Raw genomic sequence first — 25,659 nt, forward strand, 5'->3', positions numbered from 1 at the left:
GTGCTTCCAGCATCTGCTCTGGCCTATCTCTTCCCATAACACCTCCCTCGTGGGGAGCAGGCAGCAGCTGGCAGGCAGGGATTGCCATGTATTGCTCATGTGCTGGGTCCCCATCCTCATTTTGAAAGCAGGAACTGGAGGGGGTGGAAATTAGCCAGGTGGGGGGCGTGATGGGTGCTTGGGGAAGCAAGGAAAGACCCCACTGTGCCTCGGGGGCTTGCAGGGCTGTGCTGCTGTCACATTGCTGGAAGCGTCCAGCTTCTCCCTATGCTCCCAGCATCCCTGGAGCAGTGACTGGAGTGACAAGATCTGTGGCTGGGCTTCTTCACCTGCTCACAGGTGTTTGAATGTGGATGAGTTCTGCAATGATGCAGAACTGAAGACAGAGAAGGGGATGTGGTGAGAGGTACTGCCACAACCAGGAGGTTGTGGTGCCTGGGCTGACTCCGTGGTGCCGGAGCACGGAGCTCCCGGGGCACGGCAGCGCCGGGGCCGGCGTGGTGTGGTGTGGTGGCACGGAGCCCTGCTCCGGCTGTAACTGGAAACAGGCTGTAAGCGGAGCCGGGGCCGGCTGGTGACCGCAGACCTGTCTGGAGACGTGGAGCTGCTGCCTCTGGAGCTCTGCCCGCCGATGCCGGCACTCCGAAGGTACAGTCCTGGGCAGCCGCGCGTCCTGCCGGGCTGGGGCGGGTGAACCCCCAAGGCCGAACCCTCCATCCCTTCCCTGCATCCGACCACAGGATGCACCCACCGCAGGCTGCGGCGGTGGGACCGGGGCTGCCCCGGGCCGTGTCCCTGGGGTGAGGCGGCTTTTTCTGCCTCACCCACGTGGCTGGAGACATTCAGGACAGATCTGACCAAAGGATGCTCTGGGTACCTTCTACCAGAGCCTTGATACCCATTGCCACCACAGAGACCCCTCACTTCCAGGTTTTACACCCTGGGTACCTCCTGAGCGCTGCTGCTGGATGCAGCCGTGCCCAGACACCCTGGAAGCAGCCACCAGGTGTGATGCTCCTCCGAACCCCTGCATTTACCTCCACCCCACTGCACCTGGACACAAAAGCCTCTTGGCCAGCTCTGCTGTGCCAAAGGCAGAGGTGAACCCTCTAGCCAGGATGAAGAATATGGGGAAGTGTTTTTGAGGTCTGGTATGAAAGGCAGCATCTGTGTGGGATGAAGCCCCCTCTCCCTTTATTCACTCCCTCCAAGAGCCCTTGTCATGGGCAGGGAGGCACAGCCATGGCAACAGCACGGGAGCTGTGCCAGGGCCCAGGGCACGGAGAGCACTGAGGGGCCGCTGCCCTGCCTGGGGGGACAGAGGTAGGGACCGTGGAAGGCAGTGGGGTGGTGGCAAAGGCTGCTACATGAGTGGTGGGATGCAGGGAGTGACCTGCACCAGCTTTTCACCAGCTGGGTACACCTTTGCTCTCTGCCAGCAGAGAGGGAAGGGCTGTGTCTGTTCCAAGGTGGTTCCCTGCCACATCGTGGTGCCCAGGCTGTGTGTGCCCATGCCAGGAGGAGGGGGTAGGGTGGTGGTGTGGGGCAGGCCCTGTCAGCCCCATATGGCTCAGTGGCCCTGGCAGACCTGTGCATGGACTGTGACAGTGCCAGGTAGGGCTCCTGCTGATCCCGTGTTTCTGATGCCTGCCAGGTGCCTCTCATCCCGCTCTGCCCACCCTGCACTCCAAAGCTGCCTCCATCCGTGCAGACCAGGCTATGTCTATCCCAGAAATTAATGCAGGGGGGAGGCAAAGCCATGGGATCACGGTGGACGCCACTCTGCTGTAGATACGGCAGGGAGGGACAAGGTTTGGGGACAACACAGTGCCAGGAGGTGCCAGCCTTTGGGCTCTTCTGATCTTGTGGGAGATCAATGGGTTCAGTCCAGCAACTGCTGGTGGTTCTTTGGTTCTGCAGCTGCTGCACAGCTGGATGCTTCTGTCTCCCCAAACACATCCCGTGTAAGGGGGTGCAGCAGGTGCTGGTCCTGCCCACACCAGCCCCACTGCTGCCTGCAGGTGATCCATGTGGGACAGCGAGTTCCCAGCGCTGCTGCTTAAACTTTGATGAGCTGCAGGAATCCAGGCCTGGCATTAACATTTGATGTGGTCACCCCATGCCTGGGCACGTGTGTGCGCAAACACGCCGCTGGCACTGCCGTGGGTCACACGTGTGGCACACACAACCCCTCTTGCCAGCTGTGTGTGGGCAAGTGTGGCACCCTGCACGAACCTGCCACCTGGCATGGCATGAGGAGTGTCCCTGCGGGCTCTGGGCTCCTCAGTGCTTCCCAGCACGGCTGTGGAATTTGGTCTGCTGTTGGCTCCTTCCCTTGTGTCTCTCCCCTTGGGTGTGTTCCCACTGCTACCTTGGGCTCTGCAGAATCGACGCCTCTCTCTTGGTGCTGTCATTTGGATTCACGGATCTCTGGGCTTCATCCATCTCCGTGCTGACTGGAGGAAGAGGCTGATTCTTCAGGGAGGGGCAGAGGAAGCCCCGAGGCGTGGCGAGGTGGCAGGGTCCCGTTTTGGGGTACCGGTGCTGCCCCCGCAGCGTCCCCCTGGGGGGATGTTCCCAGCAGCGAGGGCCCTTCCCTGCTCCTTCGGAAAAGTCTCGGGGCTGGCGTGGTGCATCCCTTACATAATTCATGCCTCCGCAAGCCTGGCGGTTGGGTTACAGCCGCATCGCAGCCACCGGCACCGCGCTGCCGACTCGCGGGGTGCGCGGGAGGCAGGAGCGGCTCCGCCGAGCTGCCCCGGGGCCGGTTCCACCGGCCCAGCGCCATGCCAAGCGGGCGGCCACCGGCGCCCGAGGGAACCGCGCACGGGCATGTGCCTCGCCAAAGCCGAGCTCAGGTAAACAGGCAGCCGGGGCAGGCGGCGGGGTCCGGAGCCGGGCGCTGTGCCGGGAGCAGGCGCCTGCCCGCACAGGGCATCATCTCCCAGGGCCCCGCTGGGGCCGGAGCATGAGCGCCCGACACTGCCAGGATGGCCGGCAAGAAAGGGGAGCCCAAAGGGAAGGCAGGAAAAGGGAAAGGGAAGAAGGGCAAGAAGGAGGATCCCAACGAGTCAGAGGATGGCTCAGATGCGGAGCTGCTGAAGGCAGAGGAGACGGAGCAGACGGAGGTGGTGGAGGAGGAAAAGGAAGAAAAGGAGGAAAAGGAGGAGGAAAAGGAAGAAAAGGAGGAAAAGGAGGAGGAAAAGGAGGAAAAGGAGAAAGATGAGGAGGAGGTGGCTGCAGAGGAGCCCAAGAAGGGGAAGGGGAAGGAGAAGAAGGGGTTGCCCAAGGCAGGAGTGGCAATGAAACTGGGCCGTGGGAAGAAGGTGCAGCAGGAGACGGAGGAAGGGGAAGGCGAGAGCAATGCTGCAACAGGCAAGAAGAACGTAAAGGGCACCTCCAAACTGGTGATGGGGCTGACAACCGACAAGAAGAAGAAAGGGGCCAAGGGTGCAGAGGCCAAGGGACAGCCCAAAGAACCTGTGGAAGCCAGCGCAGCTGTGGAGGAGGAGGCAGCAGCACCTCCGAAGGCCCGGGCAAAGCGAAGCCTCCGCAGCACCTCGAAGCTTTTCCTGGGCTTCAAGAACCTGGGGTTGCGTCGGCCCAAGAAGGGGCAGTTCAAGAACACATCCCGCTTCTTCTGGGGGCTGCATAAGCACAGCACCAAGAAGAGGAAGAAGAAGAAGAACAAGGCAGTGCTCAAGTCCACCTCCAACCTGATGATGCGCTTCAAGCAGGTGGGCAAGAAGAGGAAGGAGGAGGCCAAGAAGGAGGCAGCATCCAAGCCATCCTTTCTGCTGCTGCGGCGGGGCGGGCAAGACATCGAGAACGGCGCGTCGCTCTTCCGCCGGCGCCCGGAAAGGAAATTCAAGCCCCGGGCGCAGGTGCTGAGCAAGGCGGCCTCTGCCACGGGCTGGCTGGCCAGGAAGGTGCTTTCCCGGCGCGGGCGGCTGGTGGGGGGCAGCCGAGCGACTGACACGGCCTGGCTGTCCCGTATCGGTGCCAAGAAGCTGCCGTTCCCCGCGGAAGATGAGATCCTCAGGCACCGGGCCAACATGAAGCGGATCCCTGGCGGTGTGGGGCTGTCGGCGCCCGGCACTCCGCGGCAGGGCAGCATGGTGAGGCGGCCGTCCCGCCGGCGCTCCCAGCGAGCGGCCCAGGAGCCGCCGGCGCCGCGCTACGGCTGGGCCGAGGAGGAGAACGGAGCCCACGGCCCCCGGAGAGGCTATGGCAAGGAGGATGGAGGCTACGGCTCCCGCCGTGGCTATGCCAGGAAGGAGGATGGAGCCTATGGGCCCTGGCGCAGTCACCCCAAGGAGGAAGATGGAGAGTACGGCCCTCACCACGGCTACGCCGAGGAGGATGGAGGGTACGGCCCGTGGCACGGCTACAGCAGGGAAGAGGATGGAGCCTATGGCCCCCGGCACAACTACTCCGAGGAGGAGGAAGGCTACATGCAGAGCCCAGCCTACCCAGCAGGGTACGGCTTTGAGGATGCGGTGCCGACCCCCTACTCTGACTACCCCGGTTATGAGACAGAGGAGGAGTATGACTCCTACGGGGGATTTTGGGAGGACGGTGACCAGCCAGGGCACCCCTACGGCTACTCAGAGCTCGAGGATGAGGGAGTGTATGGTGGTGGGTCTCCCCTCAGCCTCTATGACCCATACAGCAGCGACCCGGAGTACGGTGAGGAGGCAGAGGGGCCCTTCGGCTACAGGGGGGACCCCTACGAGGATTTTGGGGAGTCCTTTGCCAGGGGGTACCCTGGGGGCGAGTACCCCGAGCATCGCATCCAGTACAGCGAGGGCGGGTGGGCGCCGCATGCCCAATCCTCCTGCAACCCCTACGCCCTGGGCCTGGAGGAGATCGCTGAGGGCGAGGAGCCCGAGGAGTGGGAAGAAGAGGAGGAAGAAGAGAAGGAGTATCCCTTTTCCATCCTGAGCGCCTCCTCGCTCCGGGGCATGCGGGAGACGCTCTCCTCCAAGCTCTCCCTCAACAGGAAATTCAGGCTCTTCCCCCGACCCCAGGTCAAGCTTTTCGGCAGGGACCGCCTGGACGTCCCCCTCCCGCCGTCCCCGCACCTGCCCGCTGCCCGAGACGAGGACGACTACGACGAGTACGAGCCGCCGCCGCCTCCGGCAGCCCCCGGCCCCGCGGCATCCCCGGCACGCCGGGTTTCGGCAGCGCGGGCGTGCGGGAGCCCTCTGGGCCAGTTCCTCCAGCGATCCCTCTCCATTCCTCCCAGCCGCCCGCTGCGAGGTGCCGAGGGATTTCGGGGGTCCCGCACCCCCCAGCCCTCCAACAGGCGCTCCAGCCGCAGGCTGGCGGGGATGGAGAACACCGGTTTGGGGAGCCGGGACCCTTCCCCACCGGCGGGGCCCTGGGGGCAGCCCCCGAGCCGGGAGCCGGGGGCTGCGCGCCGGCCGTCGCTCCGTAACCCCTTCGCCAACCCCGGGCGCTCCCCGTCACCGCCGCCCGTCCGTCCGCGGCCCGGCAGCACGCGGGGCGAGGGGCCACGGCGATCCCCGTCCCTCGGTGCCAGCCTCCGGCGCTTCGGCCCCGAGCCCCCCCCCCCGCCACCGGCCGCCCCCCGCTCACCGGGGCCGGGGGGGAGACGCCTGGGGGGGCCCGCGGCGGGGAGACCTCTGTCATCGCGCCGGAGCAGCCCCCCCGGGCTGCCGCTCCCCCAGGCCCGGCCCCCGCTTCCCGAGCCCCCCAGCAGGGCGGTGACGCCGCTGCAGCGCACCCCCTTCCTGGCATCATCGTCCCGCCCCGGCAGCCGCCGCCTCGGCCCCCCCGGCCCCTCCTGGGATGAGGAGCTGCCCCCCTGGCAGGGTGCCCCGAGGGGTCCCGCCGGGGTCCCCCCTCCGCCCAGCCCCGCTCCCAGCACCCCCAAAAGTTTCATCCAGCGCATCGGGCAGCCCCTTGCCGGGATGGCCCCCCACTCCCCACCTCCGAGGCCGTCTGCTGAAGTGGGGGGCCGCAGCCTTTCCAAGGGGCGCTCCGTGGGGCGCTCCGTGGCGCAGTCCCTGGCTTCGCTTCTCGTAAAAAGCATAGCCTCTACCAAAGCCCCCTCATCCTCACCACCCACCCGCCATCCCTCCACTCGCTCGCCCTCCTTGCCCCGGCGCCCATCCCGGCTGGACGGGAGCACCCGCAGATCTCCGAGCCCACCCTCGGGGCGCCGGGGCTGGGCCGACGCCGGGCGCCCCATGCTCCCCTCCAACCCACGCGGCAACCGGAGCCCCTCACCGCCCCGTCGTGCCGCTTTCCCACCACCCCACGGGCGAGCCCCCGGCTCTCCGGCCATCCCCCGCCACGGCGCTCGCCCGCCGGGGCCGGCGGAGCCCATCGAGGGTGACGGGGAGGCCGGGGAGGAGGGCGCGGGGCGCTACGCGGTGGTGACGCCGCAGGTGCAGAGGTTGGGCTCCTTCCGGCGCGCATCCCGCATGTACAAGCAGCACTGGTCCAAGCAGCACGTCGTGCGGGTGCGGGAGATGCCCGACGCCTGGACAGCCGAGCAGGGTCTCCCCCAGCAGCCCACCCAGCGCGGCCGGCGGTGGGCGGGCCAGTGGGGAGCCGACATCGCCCGATATCTGTGCCAGCGCTCGCCGGCGGGCGGCTGGCGGGACAGGCACCCCTGGGCAGACGGGTACCTGGGCAGCAAGCAGCCCTGGCGCAGCAAGGTAACACCCGCGGGGAGCCCCCTCGGGGGGATGGAGCCGGGGGTGAGCTGGCAGCCGGCGGGACCCGGGACAGGGTGGCGAATTAAGGTGCCCGACGGCTCTCCCGGGCACGAAGGCATCCGTGCAGAGAGGGGTTTGCGGTGCTCAGGGTGGGGTAAATGGCTGCGGGTGGTCTGGGTGCTGGCGGGGGTCCTCCCGCGGGGAACAGACTGGAAAAGGGGATCATCACCGGTTGTGTGTCCCCCCACGAGCGGCCCCTCAGGGGACACTTGATTCTGGCGCATGGAAATGCAGAGACCCGATCCGGCGGGGACAGGCGCAGGTGGCACGGTGACCCTGCGGGGTGTCCGCTTTCCTGCCCACCGCCTGGCCAGGGGCCAGCGCAGGCTCCCGTGTGACACCTGGCCTGAGTCACCCCTGCGCGTGGCCGGGGGGAGCAGCCTCAGCCCCCTTCCATCACCTCCACTGAAGGTGATGCCATCCCCTCCCGGTGAGCGGGACCGGGATTCTCAGGACCAGGTTTTCCTGGGACCAGCCCCAAGGTGGCCTTGGTGCCCTCACGTTTCTGTGTTCCGGCGCTGCCGCTCTCACCTGACACACAATGCTCTTTGCCGGGGGACTGGTTTTGGGGCTATGAGGTGTTTTCTTGGGGTTCCTGCCATCACTGACTGCATGTCCCATGGTTTGGGGGTCACAGACGGTGTTTTGGGGTGGTGGTGGTGAGTGGGTGGGATGTCTGAGGGTGCTGGCACATCCCTGCCATGGTGGGGTGGTTGCTCCATGCAGATGCAGTCACTGTGCAGTCTGCCCATCATGCGGTACCAGGAGCCACAGGAGGAGGATGGGCTGGAGGACATGACCCAGCTGGAGTGAGTGTCCCTGTCACACCATGACTCAGTGCTGTGGGGGACAGTGGGGCTGCAGCTCCCAACCTCATACCTGACCCTGCTATCCCACCCCATCCCAACCCAACATGGGCTTTGCTTCAGCCTCCTGAGATGCTGAGGAGACTCTGGGGACAGCAGACACTCCCTTGTCCCTGTGTCACCCCCTAATTCAGCCTCTGCTTCATGCCAGGGACCTCCAGGAGGCTGCAGTGCTGAGCAACATCCGGACGCGGTTTGAGCGCCAGCTCATCTATGTAAGCTTAGGGGGACACAGCATCCCCCAAAGACTGTATGTGTGGGGTCTCTGGGGAGCCATCATCCCCTGAGAGCTCGCAGCCCCACCTCTCTCTCTGGCAGACCTACATCGGCAGCATCCTGGTGTCGGTGAACCCATACCGGCTCTACAACATCTACGGGAAGGAGCAGGTGCAGCAGTACGAAGGCAGAGCCCTGGGGGAAAACCCGCCGTGAGTACCAGGCTGTCCCCAAATGCCCCGTGGGGATGGGGTCACTCCCACCCTCCATCCCCCACCCTTGGGTCCCGCAGCAGACCCTGGGGAACCTTCAGTCCCTGGGTGCTAGAGCAACTGTGTCTGTGCTCGGGGCACTTTGGGGGGTCCCTGTGCGGGGCCAGCGTGGCACAACACCCCCCTTGTGCTTCTCCCCACCCCAGGCACCTCTTTGCCATCGCGAACGTCGCCTACTCCAAAGTGATGGATGCCAAACACAACCAGTGTATCGTCATCAGGTGGGACATGGCTGTCCCCACACACAGCCCCCCTAATTAACACCACCCTAATTGCTGGATCGCTGCCACCAGCCTGTCTTGGCCCCAGGGATGGGGTGCTGGTAGAGGTTTGGGGTGGGCATCCCTTGCTTGAGTGGCGATGGCCCCAGCCATGCCCCCACTCTGTGTTTCAGTGGGGAGAGCGGCTCAGGGAAGACCGAAGCCACCAAGCTGATCCTGAGCTACCTGGCAGCTGTCAGCCAGAAACGCAGCGCTGCCCCACAGGTGAGGACATCCCTGAGTCCCCATGTCCCCATCCTCTTCTCCCACCTCCCAGTGCTCTCTTCCTCACGGCTCTGCTGCTCTCTCCTTGTCCCAACGCTTCCACCTGGACCATGGCAGATAGAGGTACCAAGGGGACACGTGGGCTGGGATGGTTCAGGGGGACAGAGAATCGTGGTGGCATCTTGGCCATGGCACCCCAGCTGCAGGGGAAAGGCAGGAGGGACAGCAGGAAATCAGTGCATGCACAGGGATGGAGTCTTTGTGTTCTCTCACATCCTCATTTAACCTGGCTGTGGTGCACACCTCCAATTTGGGCACCCACGAGTGTCTGCATGGAGCATGGGGTGGCAGGGGGGGTGGCAGGGTGACGAAGGGGCTGCCCTAGCCTTGGAGATGTCCCGTGGTGTGTCGGGTGCCCAGGCTGACCCCCCCAGCTCTCCCCATCACCACAACAGATCCTGGAGGCGACCCCTTTGCTGGAATCCTTCGGCAACGCCAAAACCGTGAGGAATGACAATTCCAGCAGGTTTGGGAAATTTGTGGAAATCTTTCTGGAGGAGTAAGTAATGCTGAGTAACATCTGTGTGTGGCTGCTCCCACCCTACGTCCCCTGCTGCCCCGGGAGTGTCCAGCCCAACCCAGCCCCTTGTCCCTTGGCTCTGGGAGGACACATGGGACAAACCTGGTGTTGGAAAGGTGATGGCACCCGAGGACAGGTGGCTGTCCCTGGGGTAGGGATGCCGTGACTTGGCTGGCACCTTGACCATTCCCAGCTCCCACCCCTGTCCTCATATCCCACCCCATCCTCTCTCAGCCCCACTGATCCTGACAGGGTGTATCACCCCGGGGTGCAGCGCTCCAGCCAGGTGCAGACTACTCTCCCTGCCCACCTGTCCCTGGTGGGGCATCTGGGGAGCAGCACTGAGCTCCCATTTTGTTGGGGGACATTGGGGCATGGGTGGAAGCGTTGGGGGGCACAGCCCCTGCCCACACCAAGGTTTCCAACCGGGTGCCCACTCTCACCCCTGCAGCGGTTTGATCTGCGGTGCCATAACCTCGCAGTACCTGCTGGAGAAGTCCCGCGTGGTCTTCCAGGTGTGTGCTGAGGGGGTCCTGGGCTCTGCCCCTCACTCTGCCCCCTCTGCCACTCCCTCCCCAGCTCTGTCCTCTGCTCTCCAGGCTAAGAGTGAACGCAATTACCACATCTTCTATGAGATGCTGGCAGGGCTGCCGTCTCAGCAGCGGCAGCGGTACTGCCTGCAGGGCGCTGAGACCTACTACTACCTGAACCAGGTAGTGTGTCCCCTCCCCAGCCCGCCCACAGCCCGATTTCTGGGGTGCTCAGAACCTCAGGGTGCTGGTGGGTTTCTGAGCCTTCAGTGCGTGGGTGAGGAGGATGCTCAGGGCAGGGTGAGCCCCCATGCTGGGTGCTGACGCCCCGCCCCGAGACCCACTGATGGACTGAGAGGGTTGTGCCAGGGTGGGAACTGTGAGATTCCTGGCAAGGATGATGCTGAGGATTTCCGCCGGCTGCTCAACACCATGGAGGTGCTGAACTTCAGCGTGGAGGAGCAGAACAGCATCTTCCGCATCCTCTCCTCCGTCCTCCACCTGGGCAACGTCTACTTTGAGAAATACGAGGTGAGCTCCACGGGGAGCCGAGCTGTGCTCCTTGGGCACAGTTTGGGATGTGGCAAATGGGGGATCACCCCATCCCACGGCATCTCTGTGTCCTGCAGACCGACTGCCAGGAGGTCGCCACGGTGGTGAGTGCCACGGAGATCCGGACGGTGGCTGAGCTGCTGCAGGTGTCCCCTGAGGGCCTGCAGAAAGCCATCACCTTCAAGGTGACGGTGAGTGCAGGGGGCACAGGCTGGGAGGGGGTCTCTGGTCCCTGGGGACCGTGGCTGATATTGCTGAAACTCCATCATGCCATTTGCCAACCAGGAAACGCAGCGGGAGAAGATTTTTACACCTCTGACTGTTGAAAGTGCCGTGGATGCCAGGTAGAGGGAAGGGGGCTGCACTGCAGGAGGGTGTGGAGGGGTCAGGGATGGCAGGGGAAGTGAAATTCCAGCTGGGAAAGGGGATGATCAGGTCCCCCAGTGTGGATTAGACTCTGTGGTGATTAAAACTGATGCTGTGGTGGCTGCAGGCTGTGGCAGTGGAGTACTCTGATGCCATTCCAGAGCTCCAGCACTCTGCTCATCTCTCCCCTTCCCAGGGATGCCATTGCCAAGACCCTCTACTCCCTGCTCTTCGGCTGGCTCACAGACCGCATCAACAAGCTGGTGTACCCACGGCAGGAGGCCCTCTCCATCGCCATCCTGGACATCTACGGCTTTGAGGTGAGCAGGATTCATCCCACCTCTGTCCTGGCTCAATCCCAGCTCCATCCTCCCAGGCTCCATGAATCTTCCTTCTCGCAGGACCTCAACTTCAACAGCTTTGAGCAGCTGTGCATCAACTATGCCAACGAGTATCTGCAGTTCTTCTTCAACAGGATTGTGTTCCAGGAGGAGCAGGTGGGGCTGGTGGGCAGTGCTGGGCTCTGCCCTGGTGCTGGGCTGGGGACACAGGGCTGACCTGGTGCCCACCCTGCAGGAGGAGTATCTCCGGGAGCAGATCGAGTGGAAGGAGATCCCCTTCAGTGACAACCAGCCCTGCATTGACCTCATCTCCCAAAAACCCTACGGCATCCTCCGGATCCTGGATGACCAGAGCTGCTTCCCCCAGGTGAGGGGCTGCCTGATGATGAGGTGCAGCCAGCACTGGGAGGTCACTGTGGCTGGGGAACCAGCAAGGCCCAGGGCCGCTCTTCTCCTGGGCTGTCCTGGACTAGCTGGGAACAGGTTCCTCCAGGCTGGATAAGCCCAAATCATGGAATCACAGAATGGTTTGGGTTGGAAAGAACCTTGGATATCACCTTGTTGCAACGTGCTGCTGAATGTCCTGAGCCGTGTGTCATTCCTGTGTCCCTTCCCAGGCCACTGACCACACGTTCCTCCAGAAGTGTCACTACCACCACGGGACAAACCCGCTGTACACCAAGCCGAAAATGCCACTGCCCGAGTTCTCCATCAAGCACTATGCAGGGAAGGTGACCTACCAGGTGTGTGGCATTGGGATGTCCAGCAGGGAGGGTTAAAGAGGAGGTTGGTCCTGTGCCAAGGAGAGAAATGCATCTCTGGGGGTCTTACTGGGGTCCTGGAGCTCCTTGCCTCACCCTGTCACCCTGCCAGGCTCCTCACATGAGGTTTTGCTATTTGCCAGGTTCACAAGTTTTTGGATAAAAACTACGACCAGGTCCGTCAGGATGTGCTGGACCTGTTCATCAGCAGCAGGACCAAGGTAGGGCCCTGCTTGGTGCTGGCTCTGCAGTGACACTGGGCATCAATGGTGCCCTTCCAGACATCCCTTTCCATGTCCCCAAGTGTATCCCCACAGCTGGTGAAGCCCAGGGGGACCAGAAGCAGAGGATGACTCTGGCTTCACCCATGGGATCCTCTGGGCTTTGACCCCTCAAGCACTTGGCACAAACAGGGACATGGGCTGCTGCTGTGATTTGTATTATCCATTTCCTCATCCCCATCCCTATCCAGCCACAATTAGGGGATGCATCTTGCCCAGGGCTGGACAAAAAAGGACTGGCCAGGCCGTGAAGAGGGTGTGGGAGAGCTGCATCATCCCGGCCACCTTCCTCTCTAACCTTTCCTGTCTCCCCAAGGTGGTGGCCAACCTCTTCTTCGGCCATGCCCAGGTGTTGGCCCGGCAGAGGAGCCTCATCAGGAGGAGCAGCACCAGGACAAGGCGGTACAAGGCTCCAACCGTGGCTGCACGGTTCCAGCAGTCCCTCCTGGAGCTGGTGGAGAGGATGGAGAGGTCAGGGTGGGCAGGGTGGGCAGCCAGGCCGTCCACCGGGCTGTTGGCAACTGGACCTGAGCCTGAGGTGGCTGGGCTGGCTTTGTCCCCCGTTCCCTGTGGCTGACAGGGTCACTCTGTCACAGGTGCAACCCCTTCTTTGTGCGCTGCATCAAACCCAACAACAAGAAGGTGAGAGCCGGGGCTCTGCTGTGCTGGTGCCTGTGCTTCCTGCCCCGCTGGCACTGGGAGTGTCGTGGGCACACGGTAGCTGGGGGTTTGCCCCTGCAGTTGCTGATGCTTCTCCCCATCCCCACCCCAGGAACCAGGGCTGTTTGAGGCCGACGTGGTCAGGGCCCAGCTGCGGTACTCGGGGATCCTGGAGACCATCCGCATCCGCAAGGAAGGCTTCCCTATCCGCATCCCCTTCCTCGTCTTCATCGACAGGTGCCTGAGGGCTGCAGGTTGGGCACTGCCATTCCAGCGAGGAGAGACCACAGAGTTTGTGGTGTTTTGGGGGGCAGGATCTGAGTTAGGGTTCCCCCACAATGGGAGCTGGGAACCCCTCATGCCAACACACAGCTCTGGGAGAAGCTGCATCTCCAGGTGCAGTGTCTGTCACCACAGGGAGGGTCTGTGCTGGTGTCCCAGCGGGGCCCTGTGTGGTGACAGTGTCATGGGCTCACCCAGGTATCGCTGCCTCGTTGATATGTGGTCCAATGTCATTCCCAATGGAGCCAACTGTGTGGAGATGCTGAGGAGCCTCTGCCCTGTTAACCCCAGCATGTACTACGTCGGTGTCACCAAGGTACTGTCCCGGGAGGGGGCTTGGTTCTGGTGATGCCCTGGGTGTGGTGGCCAAGGCGGGGAGCTCATGGCCTCACCGCTGCTCCCAGCTCTTCCTGAAGGAGCAGCTGTACCAGGCACTGGAGAGCAAGCGAGCCCGTGCCCATCACCTGGCCGCGCTCACGCTCCAGCGCTATGCTCGCACCTTCTTCATCAAGCGCCGCTTCCGCTCCCTCCGCCGCAAGATCGTCCTCCTGCAGAGCCGGGCAAGGGGATACCTGGCCAGGTGAGTGTCCCTGGGCGTGGCGGGTGGGCACTGCTGGGTGGCAGAGGTGACGGGTGCCCTCCTGCAGGCAGCGGTACCGGCGCATGCGGCGCACGCTCATCAAGTTCAGGTCACTGGTGCACATCTACGTGAACCGCCGGAGGTACCTCAAGGTGAGGTGGGGCCTGTCACATCCCAGGGGGCCCAGGGGACCTGCTGCCACCCTGCTGCATGTTCACTGGTGGCTCTGGAGAGGACACAGTGGCATCCCCAGACCGTGAACCCCCCCACGTGCCACCTCCTCCGTGTCGCATTGGGTATGGGCAATGCCTTTTCGGGGTGACAACCCTGCTGATGTTGGGGAGGGGTTAATGGCAACCCAGGGTGCTGTAATGCCCCAGAGCCTCCCTTCCCCCGGTGGGACTCAGCACAGCTGCTCTGCTTGCAGAGGAAGGAGGATGCTCGCCGGCGGGCCGAGGAGGAGAAGGAGAGGATGAAGCAGGTAAAGATGTGTGGTGGGAGCACACGTGTTGCTGTGCCCTCATCCCTGCCCATCCCCGTGCTCCTGGTACCCGGGGCGCTGGGGCAGGGACCAAAGCGTGCACATCCCTGTGCTGCTGGCAGGAGCTGACGCGGAGGGAGGTGGTGGATGTCACCCACCTGGAGATCCCGGCCGAGCTGATGGGGCTGCTGGAGGCCGCTGCAGGTGAGCGGATCCCGCACCCCCATCGTTCCCAGCCCCTCGTTCCCCCCGCCACGGCCGTGCCGTAGCTTCCCGCTGTGCCGCAGCCGCTCGGGAGGTGAATGCCGGCTGCGTGGTGCTGGTGCCGCCGCCGGCGCTGCAGCCCGACCCCCAGCTCACCCTCCCGCTCGACATCAATGACTACCCCATGGCCAAGTACGTGCGGGGCCACTTCCAGGTAAGGTGGGCGCCGCGGCCCGGCGGAGGGGAGCTTTTCCCGACGGGCAGACAGCTTTTGGGGAGTCCCTGGCACCCCGGTCACGGTGCAGCAGTGAGGTTCAGGGTCCCCGTGGTGGCTCCCCGCACTCTCCCACCGGGCTCTGCCGCGGCTTCCACCCTGGGGACACCACGGGTAGCAAGAGAGGCTGGATCCGGGGTGGCTGTGGTGCTGTGGGGAGCTGGCTGCCACCTCCCTCCCTCCCCGTGGGTTCCTGTCGTCTCCAGAGGCCGGGGGGACCCTGCTGAGGTTATCGGAGAGAGACCCGCTGAGCCCTCCTGGACGCCCGACGCGGGGCGGATCCGGAACGCTGGGGCGGGAGACCAGGTCGCTTTGCTCCCGGGACCCCGGCCCCACCCACGGTCACTTTGCCCCATTCCTCTTCCTCATCCCTGTTTTTGCCTTGTGTTTCCCAGTCCCCAGCATCCTGAATGACAGCACCGGGCCTGGATGAGGCTCTCAGCCTTGCCAAGGTGTTGGCAAAGAACCACAGAATGGTTCGGGTTGGGAGGGACTTAAAGTCCATCCAGTTCCACCCCCTCCGATGGGCACGGACACCTTCCGCTAGACCAGGTTGTCCCAAGCCCCATCCAACCTGGCCTTGAACGTTTCCAAGGATGGGGCAGCCACAGCTTTTCTGGGCAATGCGTGCCAAGGCCTCACCACCCATCTCCGGTGCTGCTGGCACAGCCTGAGCCCCTCCCTGCCCCACTCCCAGGAGGCTGCTGGCCCCATCCTTCACCCCAGCCCTTTGGCAGCCCCACAGCTTCCACCCAGCATCAACACCACGCTCAGCACCATGGGCCAGCCCCTCGTGGCCAGAGGCTGTCCCCAGGTAGCCATGGGTGCGGGTGTCACCGCAGGAACCGGCATTTGGGATGCTGACGGCCCCACTGAAAGCCCCCCTCACCCGGCTGGATGAGGAGCTGTGCCACGAGGCTCTCAGCCTCTTCCAGCTGGTAGGTGGGACAGCCCAGGATCCATCACCAGTCCCCTGCCTGCTCTGTGCCCGGGGTCAGAGGGAGGACCTGGCTGTCCCTGTGGCAGATCCTGCGGTTCATGGGGGACCCGGGGCTGGGCGGCCCTCAGGAGACCCTCTTTGGCAACTACATCGTGCAGAAGGGGCTGTCGGTGCCGGGGCTGCGGGATGAGCTCCTGGCACAAGCTGCCAACCAGGTCTGGAGGAACACCAACGTCAACAATGAGGAGCGGGGCTGGCTGCTGCTGGCCACCTGCCTCAGCGCCTTCCCCCCGTCCGCTGCCTTCGACAAGTACCTGCTCAAGTGAGCTGGGGATGGGCTCTGGGATGGGGAATGGTGACAGCTGGGACCCTCAGGAATACACTGGTGCTCGTGCACTGCTGGGGCTTTTCAGGGCTCTCCTGGCACCTATGGCTGAGGAGGCTGCCTAGACCCCAACAGGCACGCATGGCCAGGTCCTGTTGGGAATGCTCTGAGGTCCCTTCAGGATCCCTCTGGCCAAGTTGGCATATGGGCCCATGTCCCTCTAGGTTCCCCAGGGCCAGCCTGGCACATGTGCCCAGTGATACTGGCCAAATCCCACTAGAGATGCTCTGAGATCTCTCCAAGATGCCTTGAGCCAGCCTGACACACATACCCGGGATTCTGCCAAGATCCCTCCAGGGATGCTCTTAATCCCTCTGTGGCCCCCTGTCCCAACCTGGCACACATGATCCTGCCCACGCTCCCCTGCAGCATCCTCCCTTCCCCACAGGTTTGTGTCTGACTACGCCTTCGCTGGCTACAAGCCGGTGTGCCAGCGCAAGCTGATGCACGCCATGGCCCGCTCCCAGCTGGGCGCCGCGGCCGCCCGCACCTTCCCCCCCTCGCTGCTGGAGTGGACGGCGAACCGGCGGCAGGCCAGCATGGCCCTCGACCTGCACTGCTTCAACGGTGCGGGCAGCGCGGCGCTGGCGAGGGTCGGTCCCACCGTGACCGCCCTCGCAGGCAGGGGGGGACTGGTGGCACCCGCTGACCACCCGTCCCTCCCCAGGTGACCAATTCTCCTGCCCCATCCACTCCTGGAGCACAGGCGAGGACCTGGCAGGGGATGTCCTGAAGCACAGGTAGGTGCTGGCTTAGCACCCACCCACCCAGCGGGTCACGATGTCACCTGGGGATGTCTTTGGTGTCCCCAGGATGTGGGAGCCCGAGGGCCCAGCTCATGGGCAGGGTGTCCCTGTGGAGCCTGTGCCCGTCCCCAGTGTCTGGCTGTTGGCAGAGGGCTGGCGGAGGGCTGGCGTGGCTGGTCCGTGGCGATGAAGGCGGGTGCCCAGTGGGCTGAGCTGGCTGGACATGACTATGTCCTGGACCTTGTCTCCGACCTCGAGCTGCTGCGGGGCTTCCCCAGGCAGAAATCCTGCTTCCTCATCGCATGGGATGGGAGCGAGAGCCACAGCAGGGACAGCCGGCCGTAGGTACCCGGGCAGGGATGGGTGCCCCACTGTGGGGCTGGATGGGTGCTGGTAGGGGTGGGTGGGTTCCTGAGGGGAAACCTGGCATCCAGTGGGTGCTCGATGAGAGCATCCTCCCTCTCCGCAGGGTGCTGGGACACGGATTTGATTTGGATGAAGTGCCTCCTCCCCCAGCTGTGAAAGCCCCCACACTGCCCTCCATAGAGACGTATCACCCCCATGGTAGGGCATCGTTCCCCCCCAGCTCCTGCCCCCCAGTGTTGTGACAAAGCCCTGCCATGCCAGTGGTTCATGCCTTGTCCCCTGACAGATGGGGAATTGGGGGAGCCACGCAGCCAGAAGGGTCTGGACCGGTACCTGGACAGTCTCTTTGACCCCGTGCTCTCCTACGGCAATGGGGTGAGAAGGGTGTCCCCCTGCCTGAGGCATTTGGGGCGCAGGTGGCTTGGCCACTGTGCCCTGACACCTGTCCCCCAGGAGCTGGAGAAGCCATCCATCCTCTCGCAGAGGCTGAAGGGAGGAGGTGGCGTGGGAGGGGGGAACAGTGGCACTGATGCCAACCGGAGCGAACCTCCCGTAGCTGCAGAGATGCGTCAGCCGAGGGGTGAGCGCCTCGAGCACCCCACATCCCCACCCAGCTCCCTGCCTCAGTTTCCCTGTCTGATCCCTGCACCCAGCACCCCACAGCTCTGACTGAGCTCTCCTCTTTGCTGTCACAGGCACAGAGCCGGACCCATCCCCACAGTGCCGGGCAGATGTCAGCCAGCCACCCAGACCCTCGGTCAGTGCCATGGGGCCAGGAGGGGTCGAGCCCCTTCTCTGCTTCAGGGCACCTCTTTGGGCCAGCCCCTGAGGCTGGGAGCACTGGAGGTGCCAGGTGTTGATAGCATCGTGTCCCTTGCAGGGCAGAGCGGCAGAGGGGACGCCAGCCCATGTCCCCCACCCCCGGCCATACTCACAGAAGGCCGGTAAGGGGTCCCGGTGCAATGGGGTGGCCACAGGGGCTCGTGGCACTGAGCCAGGGCCCCTGAGCCGTGTGCTTGGCTCTGCAGCAGCCGTGGGCCAGCGGTGGTCGGGAGAGCCAGTGCAGCATTCCCGGCTCAACTCGGAGCACTTCCCGCGGCCCACGCACGACATCCGCAACATCATCCGGCAGTGCCAGCCAGCCCCACGCAGCTCCCAGCCCCACAGGTACACAGCTGGGCCCCCAGCCAAGCCTCGCACTTCTCCTGCCTGGGGGTGCACGTGCTGGTCCTGACACCGGGGTGTAGGGAATGATGGGGTGTAGGGAGTGATGGGGTGTAGGGAGTGATGGGGTGTAGGGAATGATGGGTGCACTGAGTGATGGGGCTGCAGGTGGTGTCAGGTACAGGGAATGCCGGGGTTCAGCTGATGCTGGGGTTCAGGTGATGTGGGATGCTGTCTCGGCAGCAAGCTCTTTGGGAAGAAGCTGGACCCCCACGAGGAAGCCCTGCAGATCCTGAAGGAGCAGCTCTCAGCAGCCCGGGTGCCATCAGCTGTGGTAGGGATGTGGCTGTCCCCGTGTCCCCCTGACCAGGCTGGGGGTGTCACTGGCACTGACCACAGCCCCTCTGTGCCCCACAGGGGCCCAAGGAGGTGGTGGCTGCGGTGAAGCCGGTGCCAAGTGCCAGGTACCAGCTGCGAGCACCCACAGGGCGTCCTGCAGCCACAAGACCCCCAGGTATTGCTGGGCAGAGCTGTGGCCCTGGTGGGACCACGGTGGAGTGAGGCACTTTGCCCTCCCAGTGGCACAGCTGCTTCCCGTGCCTCAGTTTCCCCAGGTGGAGGCAGCTGTTGGTGGTTCCCCCTGGGGATTGCAAAGCTTTCTGTCCCTTTGCAGTTTTTGTCTCACGGGAGCTCCCGTCCGAGGCGCAGCAGGTCCAGACCCAGCTGCACCGCAGCTGCAGCGAGGACTTCTACACCTACCACAACGTGCCCTGGAAAATATTCATCCGGAAGGAGGTACAGATTATGGGGACACTTGGTGACAGGTTGGTGCCAAGGTCCTACTGGAATAAGGGGGTTTACACCCAGCCCTGGTCTCTCTCCTGGCAGGTTTTCTACCCCAAGGACAGCATCAATAACCCACTGCTGCTCGACCTCATCTTCCGGCAGGTGAGGCACCGAGCTGGCCCCGCAGCCCCCCGGGATCCCCTGGGACATGGGGTGTTCCCCAGTGGGGTGATGATTTACTCATCCCACTGTGGCCATCTGCCTTCCCCTGCTGAGCTGCCGTGGAGGAGCTGAGGCTGTTGCAAGCTGGGGTTGCAGGGATTTTTGCTCCTCACCCCCTTTCCCAGATCTTCAATGATGTGCTGTCTGACACCTGCATCCGGATCAGCCAGGAGGAGCGGCTCCGCCTGAAATCCCTCTTTGGTAACCCTGTGTCCCTCCTGGGGGCTCACACCCAGCCACTCTTGTGCCTCTCCTCATCTCCCGGCTATCTCCAAGCCATGACTGGCTCTGCTTAACTCTGGATAGTTTTGCCTCCAAAAGTAATGACCCCTCTGTAATTTAGTGCTCCACAACATCACAAGTGTCAGGTCTCAGCCAGCTGCTTGGGGGACACACATCTGTCTCTGCAACAGTCCTGCCAGGCATGGGCAGGGCATGAGCATCCCTGCTTTTGCTGGGAACTCTGTGCACATCCTCTCCAGGAATGGGCTGCTCACAGAAGGCGTTTCCCCCTCCCCACAGCGGAAAACAAGCTGGACTCCTTCAGCCCCGTGGCCACCGAGGATGTCAAGAGGGAGATCATTGCTGCAGCCCGGGATGGCTGTGAGGTGTACTTCTCCCGCCTCTTCCCTGCCACGGTGAGGCTCCAGCCGTGGGGCAGCTCAGCACGGGGGGCACTGTGTCACCGTGCCCCTGGCTGAGCCGCTGTCCTGGCCCCACAGGGCAGCGTGGGGACGGGTGTGCAGATCCTGGCCGTGTCCCACACTGGCATCAAGCTGCTGCGGGTGGTCAAGGGCACCAACGTCCCCGGGGAGCAGCTGCGGGTGCTGCGGGCCTACAGGTAGGGGTGGCCAGGGTGGGGTGGGTACCGTGGGTGCCACAGGTTCCGGATGCTTCAGCCTCTCCTCGCCCTGTCCCAGCTACCCCGACGTGCTCTTCGTGACCACTCCATCCAGGAACATGCTGGAGTTCAACCTGCGCAGCGAGAAGCTCATCCTCTTCTCCCCCAAAGCCCCCCAGGTCAAGGTCATGGTTGACCACTTCATCACAGAGCTCAGGAAGGTGGGGGGGTGCCCTGGGGCCAGGGTGGGTTTGTCCTGGGGGTCAGACCCTGCCCGTGTGCCTGCCTTTGGGGGGCTGGGGTGGGCAGGGGACTGTGGCTGGATTTGGGAGAATGGTTCTGAGGCTGTGGGTGCTTGAAGTCCCTGTGCTGGGTGGGGTGTGGGTGTCCCTACGTGCATGGGCTGTGCCAGACCCCCTGTGCCCAGGATTCCCAGTATGTGGTGGCCGTGAGGAACTACAGCCCGGAGGACAGGGGTCAGCTCAGCTTCCACAAAGGGGACATCATCCACCTGCACTCACTGGAGCACCCTGAGAGAGGTGAGGGACCCCCCAAAGCCCCCCATGCCAAAATACCTTTGATGGGAGACACAGGGGCAGTAGATTGATGGCTTGCCCTGCCGAGGAGGTGGCTGTGCTCTTGCTTTGCATCCTGTGACAGCCTGTGGTGTCCCCATGGTGTCCCTGCAGACTACTACTATGGCTGCGTGGTCCGCAAGAAGGTGATGTACCTGGAGGAGCTGAAGACAGGCACCCAGGATTTTGGTGGGTGCCACATTGTCCCTGTGTGTGTCCCTGGTGTGCCCTGAGCTGCGTCCCTTCCTGGGTCTGGGGCACAGTACGGGGTCATGCCTCTGTCACCACTTGGCAGGATGATTTGGGGTCTTTTTGGGACCGATCTGATACAGGGAGATGCTCCCCTGCAGGTCCCACCCTGGTACCACCCACGTCCCTCAGGTGACAGGCTTTGTGGCCCTTGGTCTATACCTTTCCTTGAGTGATGCCAAACTGCAGCTGCTTCCAGCCAAAACCCACGTCCAGATCCCTGAGAAGGGCTGGGGGTGCAGAGGCAGGAGGGAGCAGGCAGAGAATTTTAGGGGTGAACCCACGGCTGCCAGCCTGGGGCCATCCCCACCATCTGTCCGGCACAGGGTGGAAGTTTGGGGCCATCCATGGCAGGTCAGGGCTCTTCCCTGCCGAGTACGTCCAGCCCGTCGCGGCGCCCGACTTCGTCCATTTGCCTGCGGAGAGGAAAGAGGAGCCCAGGGACAAGCAGGGCAAGGTGGCGGCTTCAGCGGCTGTGGCTGTGGCCGTGGCCTCCACTGCTGCTGCCCAGGAGCTGGACAGGAAAACAGAGGTGGGTCCTGGCCTGGGGCTGTCCCCCGGAGCTGGCTGTGCCCGGTGCCCACTGCCCCGCTCCGCAGGTGTCCCCAGCCGGTGCCACCTTTGCGGAGGGTCCAGAGGGAGACGGTGTCGAGCAGCTCAGGGATGTCACCGGGGCCTGTCCCATGCTGGCCTTTGCCCAGCGGCATTTCCGTGCGGCACGACGTGGGACCACGTGAGTGTCCAGCGGTGGGACAGGGATGTGCCATGGTGGAGACACCTGTGCCCACCTGCTCCCTTGTCTCTCCACCAGGGATACCCGTGGGATGAAGATGCCAAGCGTGCTAGAGATGCTGACGTTCACCAAGGTATGGGCAAGTGGAGTCCTGGGGTGTCCTGCTGTCACCTGCAGCTCCCTTTGAGGTCCCAGCAGGGTGACAGAGCTGGCTCTCTCCCCACTGCTCCAGATTCCTATTCAGGAGTCACTCATTGAATTTGTGGATGGTGGCCTCAACAAACTGGCTGCTGAGGCTTTCCAAGGTAGGCAGGGGCAGGAGTGTCCTGCCCCCTGTCCCTCAGCCACCCCCAGCCCTGTCCATGGAGGGGGGTGGGGCTGGGCTGGGCAGAGGGGGTGTCCTAGGGGAGTTCTGGTCCCACTGCTCCATGTGCCCACCCAGGGGAGCATGTGCCTGGGGAAGGGACACGCTGAGCTGTGTCACCGTGTGGCTTTGTTGTCCCCAGCCGTGATGAAGTTCATGGGTGACCACCCCCTGCGGGGGCAGACAGAGCTGGATGCTGTCTGCACCATCCTCAAGGTAAATCCATCACGGGCGGTGAGTCCTGGGGGTGGCCTGGCCAGGGGGTGACAGGTGCCTGTCCCCCCAGCTGTGTGCGGAGCACGAGGTGCTGCGGGATGAGGTGTACTGCCAGATCATCAAACAGATCACCAACAACACCAGCTCCAAGCCGTGAGTCCCTACACCCACATGGGACAGCAGAGGCTGGCACTGGGACACTCCCGTCCCTGGCCAGGCCGAGCTGCTCCAGCCTGGGGGAGACCCAGGGACCTCATCCTTGCAGAGGGATGGGTGCCACCACGGGCACCCTCGCCCTGCTTAGGGGATCAGCCCTGGCTGTTCCCACAGGGACAGCTGCCAGAGGGGCTGGAGGCTGCTTTACATCCTCGCTGCCTACTACAAGTGCTCTGAGGTGCTCCGGCCCTTCCTCCTGGCCTTCCTGCAGGATGCCAGCAGGCACCCGGAGCTGCCTTTCCACGGTAGGGGCCGTGCACACCCCAGGGTGCTGGGAAGGGACACCAGGGTGTCACAGAGCTCAGGAGGAGCTCTGACAGAGACAGAGTGGCAGCTCAGCCCCATCCTTCATCCCAGTCCCTGTTCCTGCCAGGCATCGCCAAAGCCTGCGAGCAGAACCTGAGGAAAACCCAGCAGTTCGGTGGCCGCAGCCTCTTCCCCAGCAGCATGGAGCTCAAGGCCATGGTGGTGAGGCCAGGGGCTCGTGTGTGCCCATGGGGTGGAACAGGGCTGGTGTCAGCTTGAGGTCCCCCCAGAAGTTCTGGGTACCCACATGGGGTCCAGGTTCCCTCTGTGGCCTTGGGATCTCCCTCAGATGCCACCCTGGAACTGAGCTGATCCTTTTTGGGGATCTTCCCAAGAGAGCACAGCCCTTCTTAGGGTCTGCTCTTCACCACTTTGGGGGGTCCCCAGTGGAACCATGTGGACATGTAGCAGGGGCATGATGGTTCACCTGGACAGGATGGGCAAGAGACAGGATGATCCCAGTGGGAGGGTTCTTTAGGGACAGCTGCAGGATTTGGGGTGTCCTGTGGGTTTTCTGCTGTGTGAAGGGCCCCCCTGCACCCCACTGTGTCCTCCCGTGCAGGCCGGACGCAGCGCCAAGCGCCAGCTCTTCCTCCTGCCCGGTGGCATCGAGAGGCACCTCAAGATCAAGACGTGCTCGGTGAGCCAGAGGGGACAGGAGGCTCAGTGCACCCCAAGGTTATGGTGACACCCCAGAGGGTGTGGATGTGGGAGGGGCTGCACCCTTTGGCTGTATCTGCTGTGGGAGAAGCAGATCCTCACTGGGGTGAGCCTCAGTGCAGGACAAGTTGGTGGCCCAGAGCACAACAGGGGGACGTGGCAGTGTCCCAGCCACCTGTCCCTGTGCCCAGGTGGCTCTGGATGTCATCGAGGAGCTGTGCTGTGAGATGGGGCTGCAGAATCCAGAGGCTTTGGAGGAATACATCCTCTTCGTGGTGACCGACAGAGGTGAGGAGCTGGCAGGGATGGGACAGACAGGACAGGACAAGACAGGATGGGACAGCCATGCGGGTGGTGTGGTGGCCATACTCAGACTCCTGGGTGGCACAGGGCAGAGCGTGCGGCCACTGACCCGCCGGGAATACGTCCTGGACGTGGCTGCCGAGACGGAGCTCCGGGACACCAGCTACACCTTCTGGTGCCGCCGTGTGGTTTGGAGCCAGCCCCTCAAGTTCGACAACGAGCTCTTCGTCACTGTCCACTACAACCAGGTCGGGCCACCCCATCAGCCTCCCCCGGGGCCACCTCCCTGTCTCCCTCAGAGCGTGCCCCGTCCCCAAGCCGTGTCCCTGTGCTCTGTCCCCCCCCTCCAGGTGCTCCCTGACTACCTCAAGGGGCTGTTCACCGTCCTGCCGCCGGCGAGGCCGGGAGAGCAGCACTTCCCGCACGTGGCCAAGCTGGCCGCCCTCCAGCACCGAGCCAAGGACCGCCACCACCTCCCCACCGCGTACGGCAGGGGACAGGGCACCTGCAGGGGGGGAAACACGTGTCCCACAGGATTTGGGACCTGCTGGCCAGCGCTGGCCCTGACCTCGGGCTCCCCACAGGCGGGAGATGCAGGACTACGTCCCTCCGCAGCTCTTCCGCCTGCTGAAGCCGCAGTCCTGGCTGCAGATGGTGACCCAGCACGTGCAGCAAGCCCAGGCACTCAGCGCCCACCAGGCCAGGGCACAGTTCCTGGGTGAGGGGACAGCACACAGGGAGAGGATGCAATGCTAATGAGGACAGAGTGCTAATGAGGTTGTAATGCTGCTGGAGATGCAGTCCTGCTGGGGATGCGATGCTGCCTGGAGGGTGATGATGATGATGATGGGGATGGGATGCTGCTAGGACAGGCAGCCCCTGTCCCTGCAGAGCCTGGATTGGCCATGGAGGGCAGGATGGATTGGCAGGACAGGACAGGCTGCTTCCAGGCCCTGCTCAGGACACCCATTTCCCGTGGCTGCTCCTGGGTGCAGGCCACCCTAGGGACTGGGCACACAGGGGTGGCAGTGGGCACTGAGACCCCACTCTGCCCTGCAGGGCTGCTGAGCGCCTACCCCATGTTCGGCTCGTCCTTCTTCTACATCCAGAGCTGCAGTAACAACGCCATCGTTTCGCCCTGTATCCTGGCCGTCAACCAGAACGGCCTCAACTTCCTCAGCAAGGAGACCCACGTAGGTGTGGGGCTGAGTGGGACACATGGAATCATGGAATGGCTTGAGCTGGAACAAACCTTAAAGCCCATCCAGTTCCACCCCCTTGCCATGGGCACAGACACCTTCCACCCAACCAGTTTGCTCCAGGCCCTGTCCAAGCTGGGGTTCCCTGTCCCCTTGGAGGGGTTCCCAGGGCACACTGGCCACCCCCCTGTCCCCCTCCCAGGAACTCATCGCCAAGTTCTCTCTGAATGAGATCCAGTCTACGCGGACACAGCGGCCGACAGCTGGATCCAGCTATCCCTACGTGGAGATCACCCTGGGAGACCTCCTGGCCCAGGGCATCACCCAGCTCCAGCTGGAGCAGGTCAGGGACACCTGGGGACATCGGGGGGAGCCCTGTTGGGTCTCTCCGTGGTGGCACGGCCGCTGACCCCCGGTGTGTCCCTCTGCAGGGCCTGGAGCTGTGCCGCGTGGTGGCCGCGCACATGGAGAGGCTGCTGGGTGCCCGGGAGAAGAGGCTGACGCTGCCGCCCAGCGAGATCACCCTGCTCTGAGCCCACCATGGCCTCGGGCCGCCGGCACCCCGGACGGGGGGACAGAGGGCGCAGTGACCACGGGGTGTCCCCCGCCTGGCCAGCCGCCGCTGTCCCCCTGTCACCGCCCCACTGTTGTTCCATGGTTTTATACACGCCCGGGAGCCCGGCATGACTCGGTGTCCGTGGTTTTGTGTTGCGCTCGCGGCTGCAGGGGGGATGCTGCTCTCCGTGTCTGAGTCCCCGTCAGTCACCATCTGTTTCCTAGTCCCGTGCCTCAGTTTCCCCCATCCATCCCAGGGCCTCTCTCCTCATCCCGGTGCCTCAGTTCCCCCCACCGATCTCCGTATCTGTTTCCCCATGCCGGTGCCTCAATTTCCCCCACCGATCTCCGTA

General features: G+C 63.7%; 1 protein-coding gene across 1 annotated transcript; it reads left to right on the forward strand.

Annotated features, from left to right (window-relative positions):
* The first annotated feature begins 3,302 nt into the window (after nt 1–3,302).
* MYO15A (myosin XVA) lies at nt 3,303–25,304 on the forward strand. Its single transcript, XM_088064320.1, has 64 exons — nt 3,303–6,689; nt 7,431–7,558; nt 7,767–7,830; nt 7,934–8,043; nt 8,250–8,324; nt 8,498–8,588; nt 8,706–8,711; nt 9,044–9,147; nt 9,620–9,683; nt 9,768–9,881; nt 10,068–10,229; nt 10,328–10,441; nt 10,536–10,594; nt 10,813–10,936; nt 11,018–11,113; nt 11,193–11,324; nt 11,575–11,700; nt 11,862–11,939; nt 12,316–12,470; nt 12,596–12,641; nt 12,772–12,896; nt 13,140–13,257; nt 13,346–13,521; nt 13,589–13,673; nt 13,949–14,002; nt 14,125–14,206; nt 14,290–14,420; nt 15,323–15,418; nt 15,507–15,742; nt 16,194–16,372; nt 16,473–16,545; nt 16,701–16,892; nt 17,021–17,115; nt 17,204–17,292; nt 17,371–17,497; nt 17,613–17,674; nt 17,798–17,861; nt 17,946–18,084; nt 18,325–18,415; nt 18,499–18,595; nt 18,755–18,876; nt 18,970–19,029; nt 19,215–19,290; nt 19,612–19,727; nt 19,812–19,930; nt 20,010–20,151; nt 20,358–20,469; nt 20,620–20,694; nt 21,081–21,286; nt 21,354–21,487; nt 21,566–21,620; nt 21,720–21,792; nt 21,994–22,067; nt 22,138–22,220; nt 22,398–22,528; nt 22,657–22,751; nt 23,152–23,229; nt 23,441–23,537; nt 23,640–23,800; nt 23,903–24,036; nt 24,137–24,270; nt 24,612–24,745; nt 24,954–25,094; nt 25,183–25,304. Exons 1-64 carry the CDS (start codon nt 3,303–3,305, stop codon nt 25,282–25,284), a joined length of 10,200 nt encoding a protein of 3,399 aa, XP_087920446.1. The 3' UTR covers nt 25,285–25,304.
* The last annotated feature ends 355 nt before the right edge of the window (nt 25,305–25,659 follow it).

This window comes from Pseudopodoces humilis, chromosome 18, assembly GCF_049639895.1.
Source record: "Pseudopodoces humilis isolate 2021_Gansu_Grassland_sample_001 chromosome 18, ASM4963989v1, whole genome shotgun sequence".
Lineage (NCBI taxonomy): Eukaryota > Metazoa > Chordata > Aves > Passeriformes > Paridae > Pseudopodoces > Pseudopodoces humilis.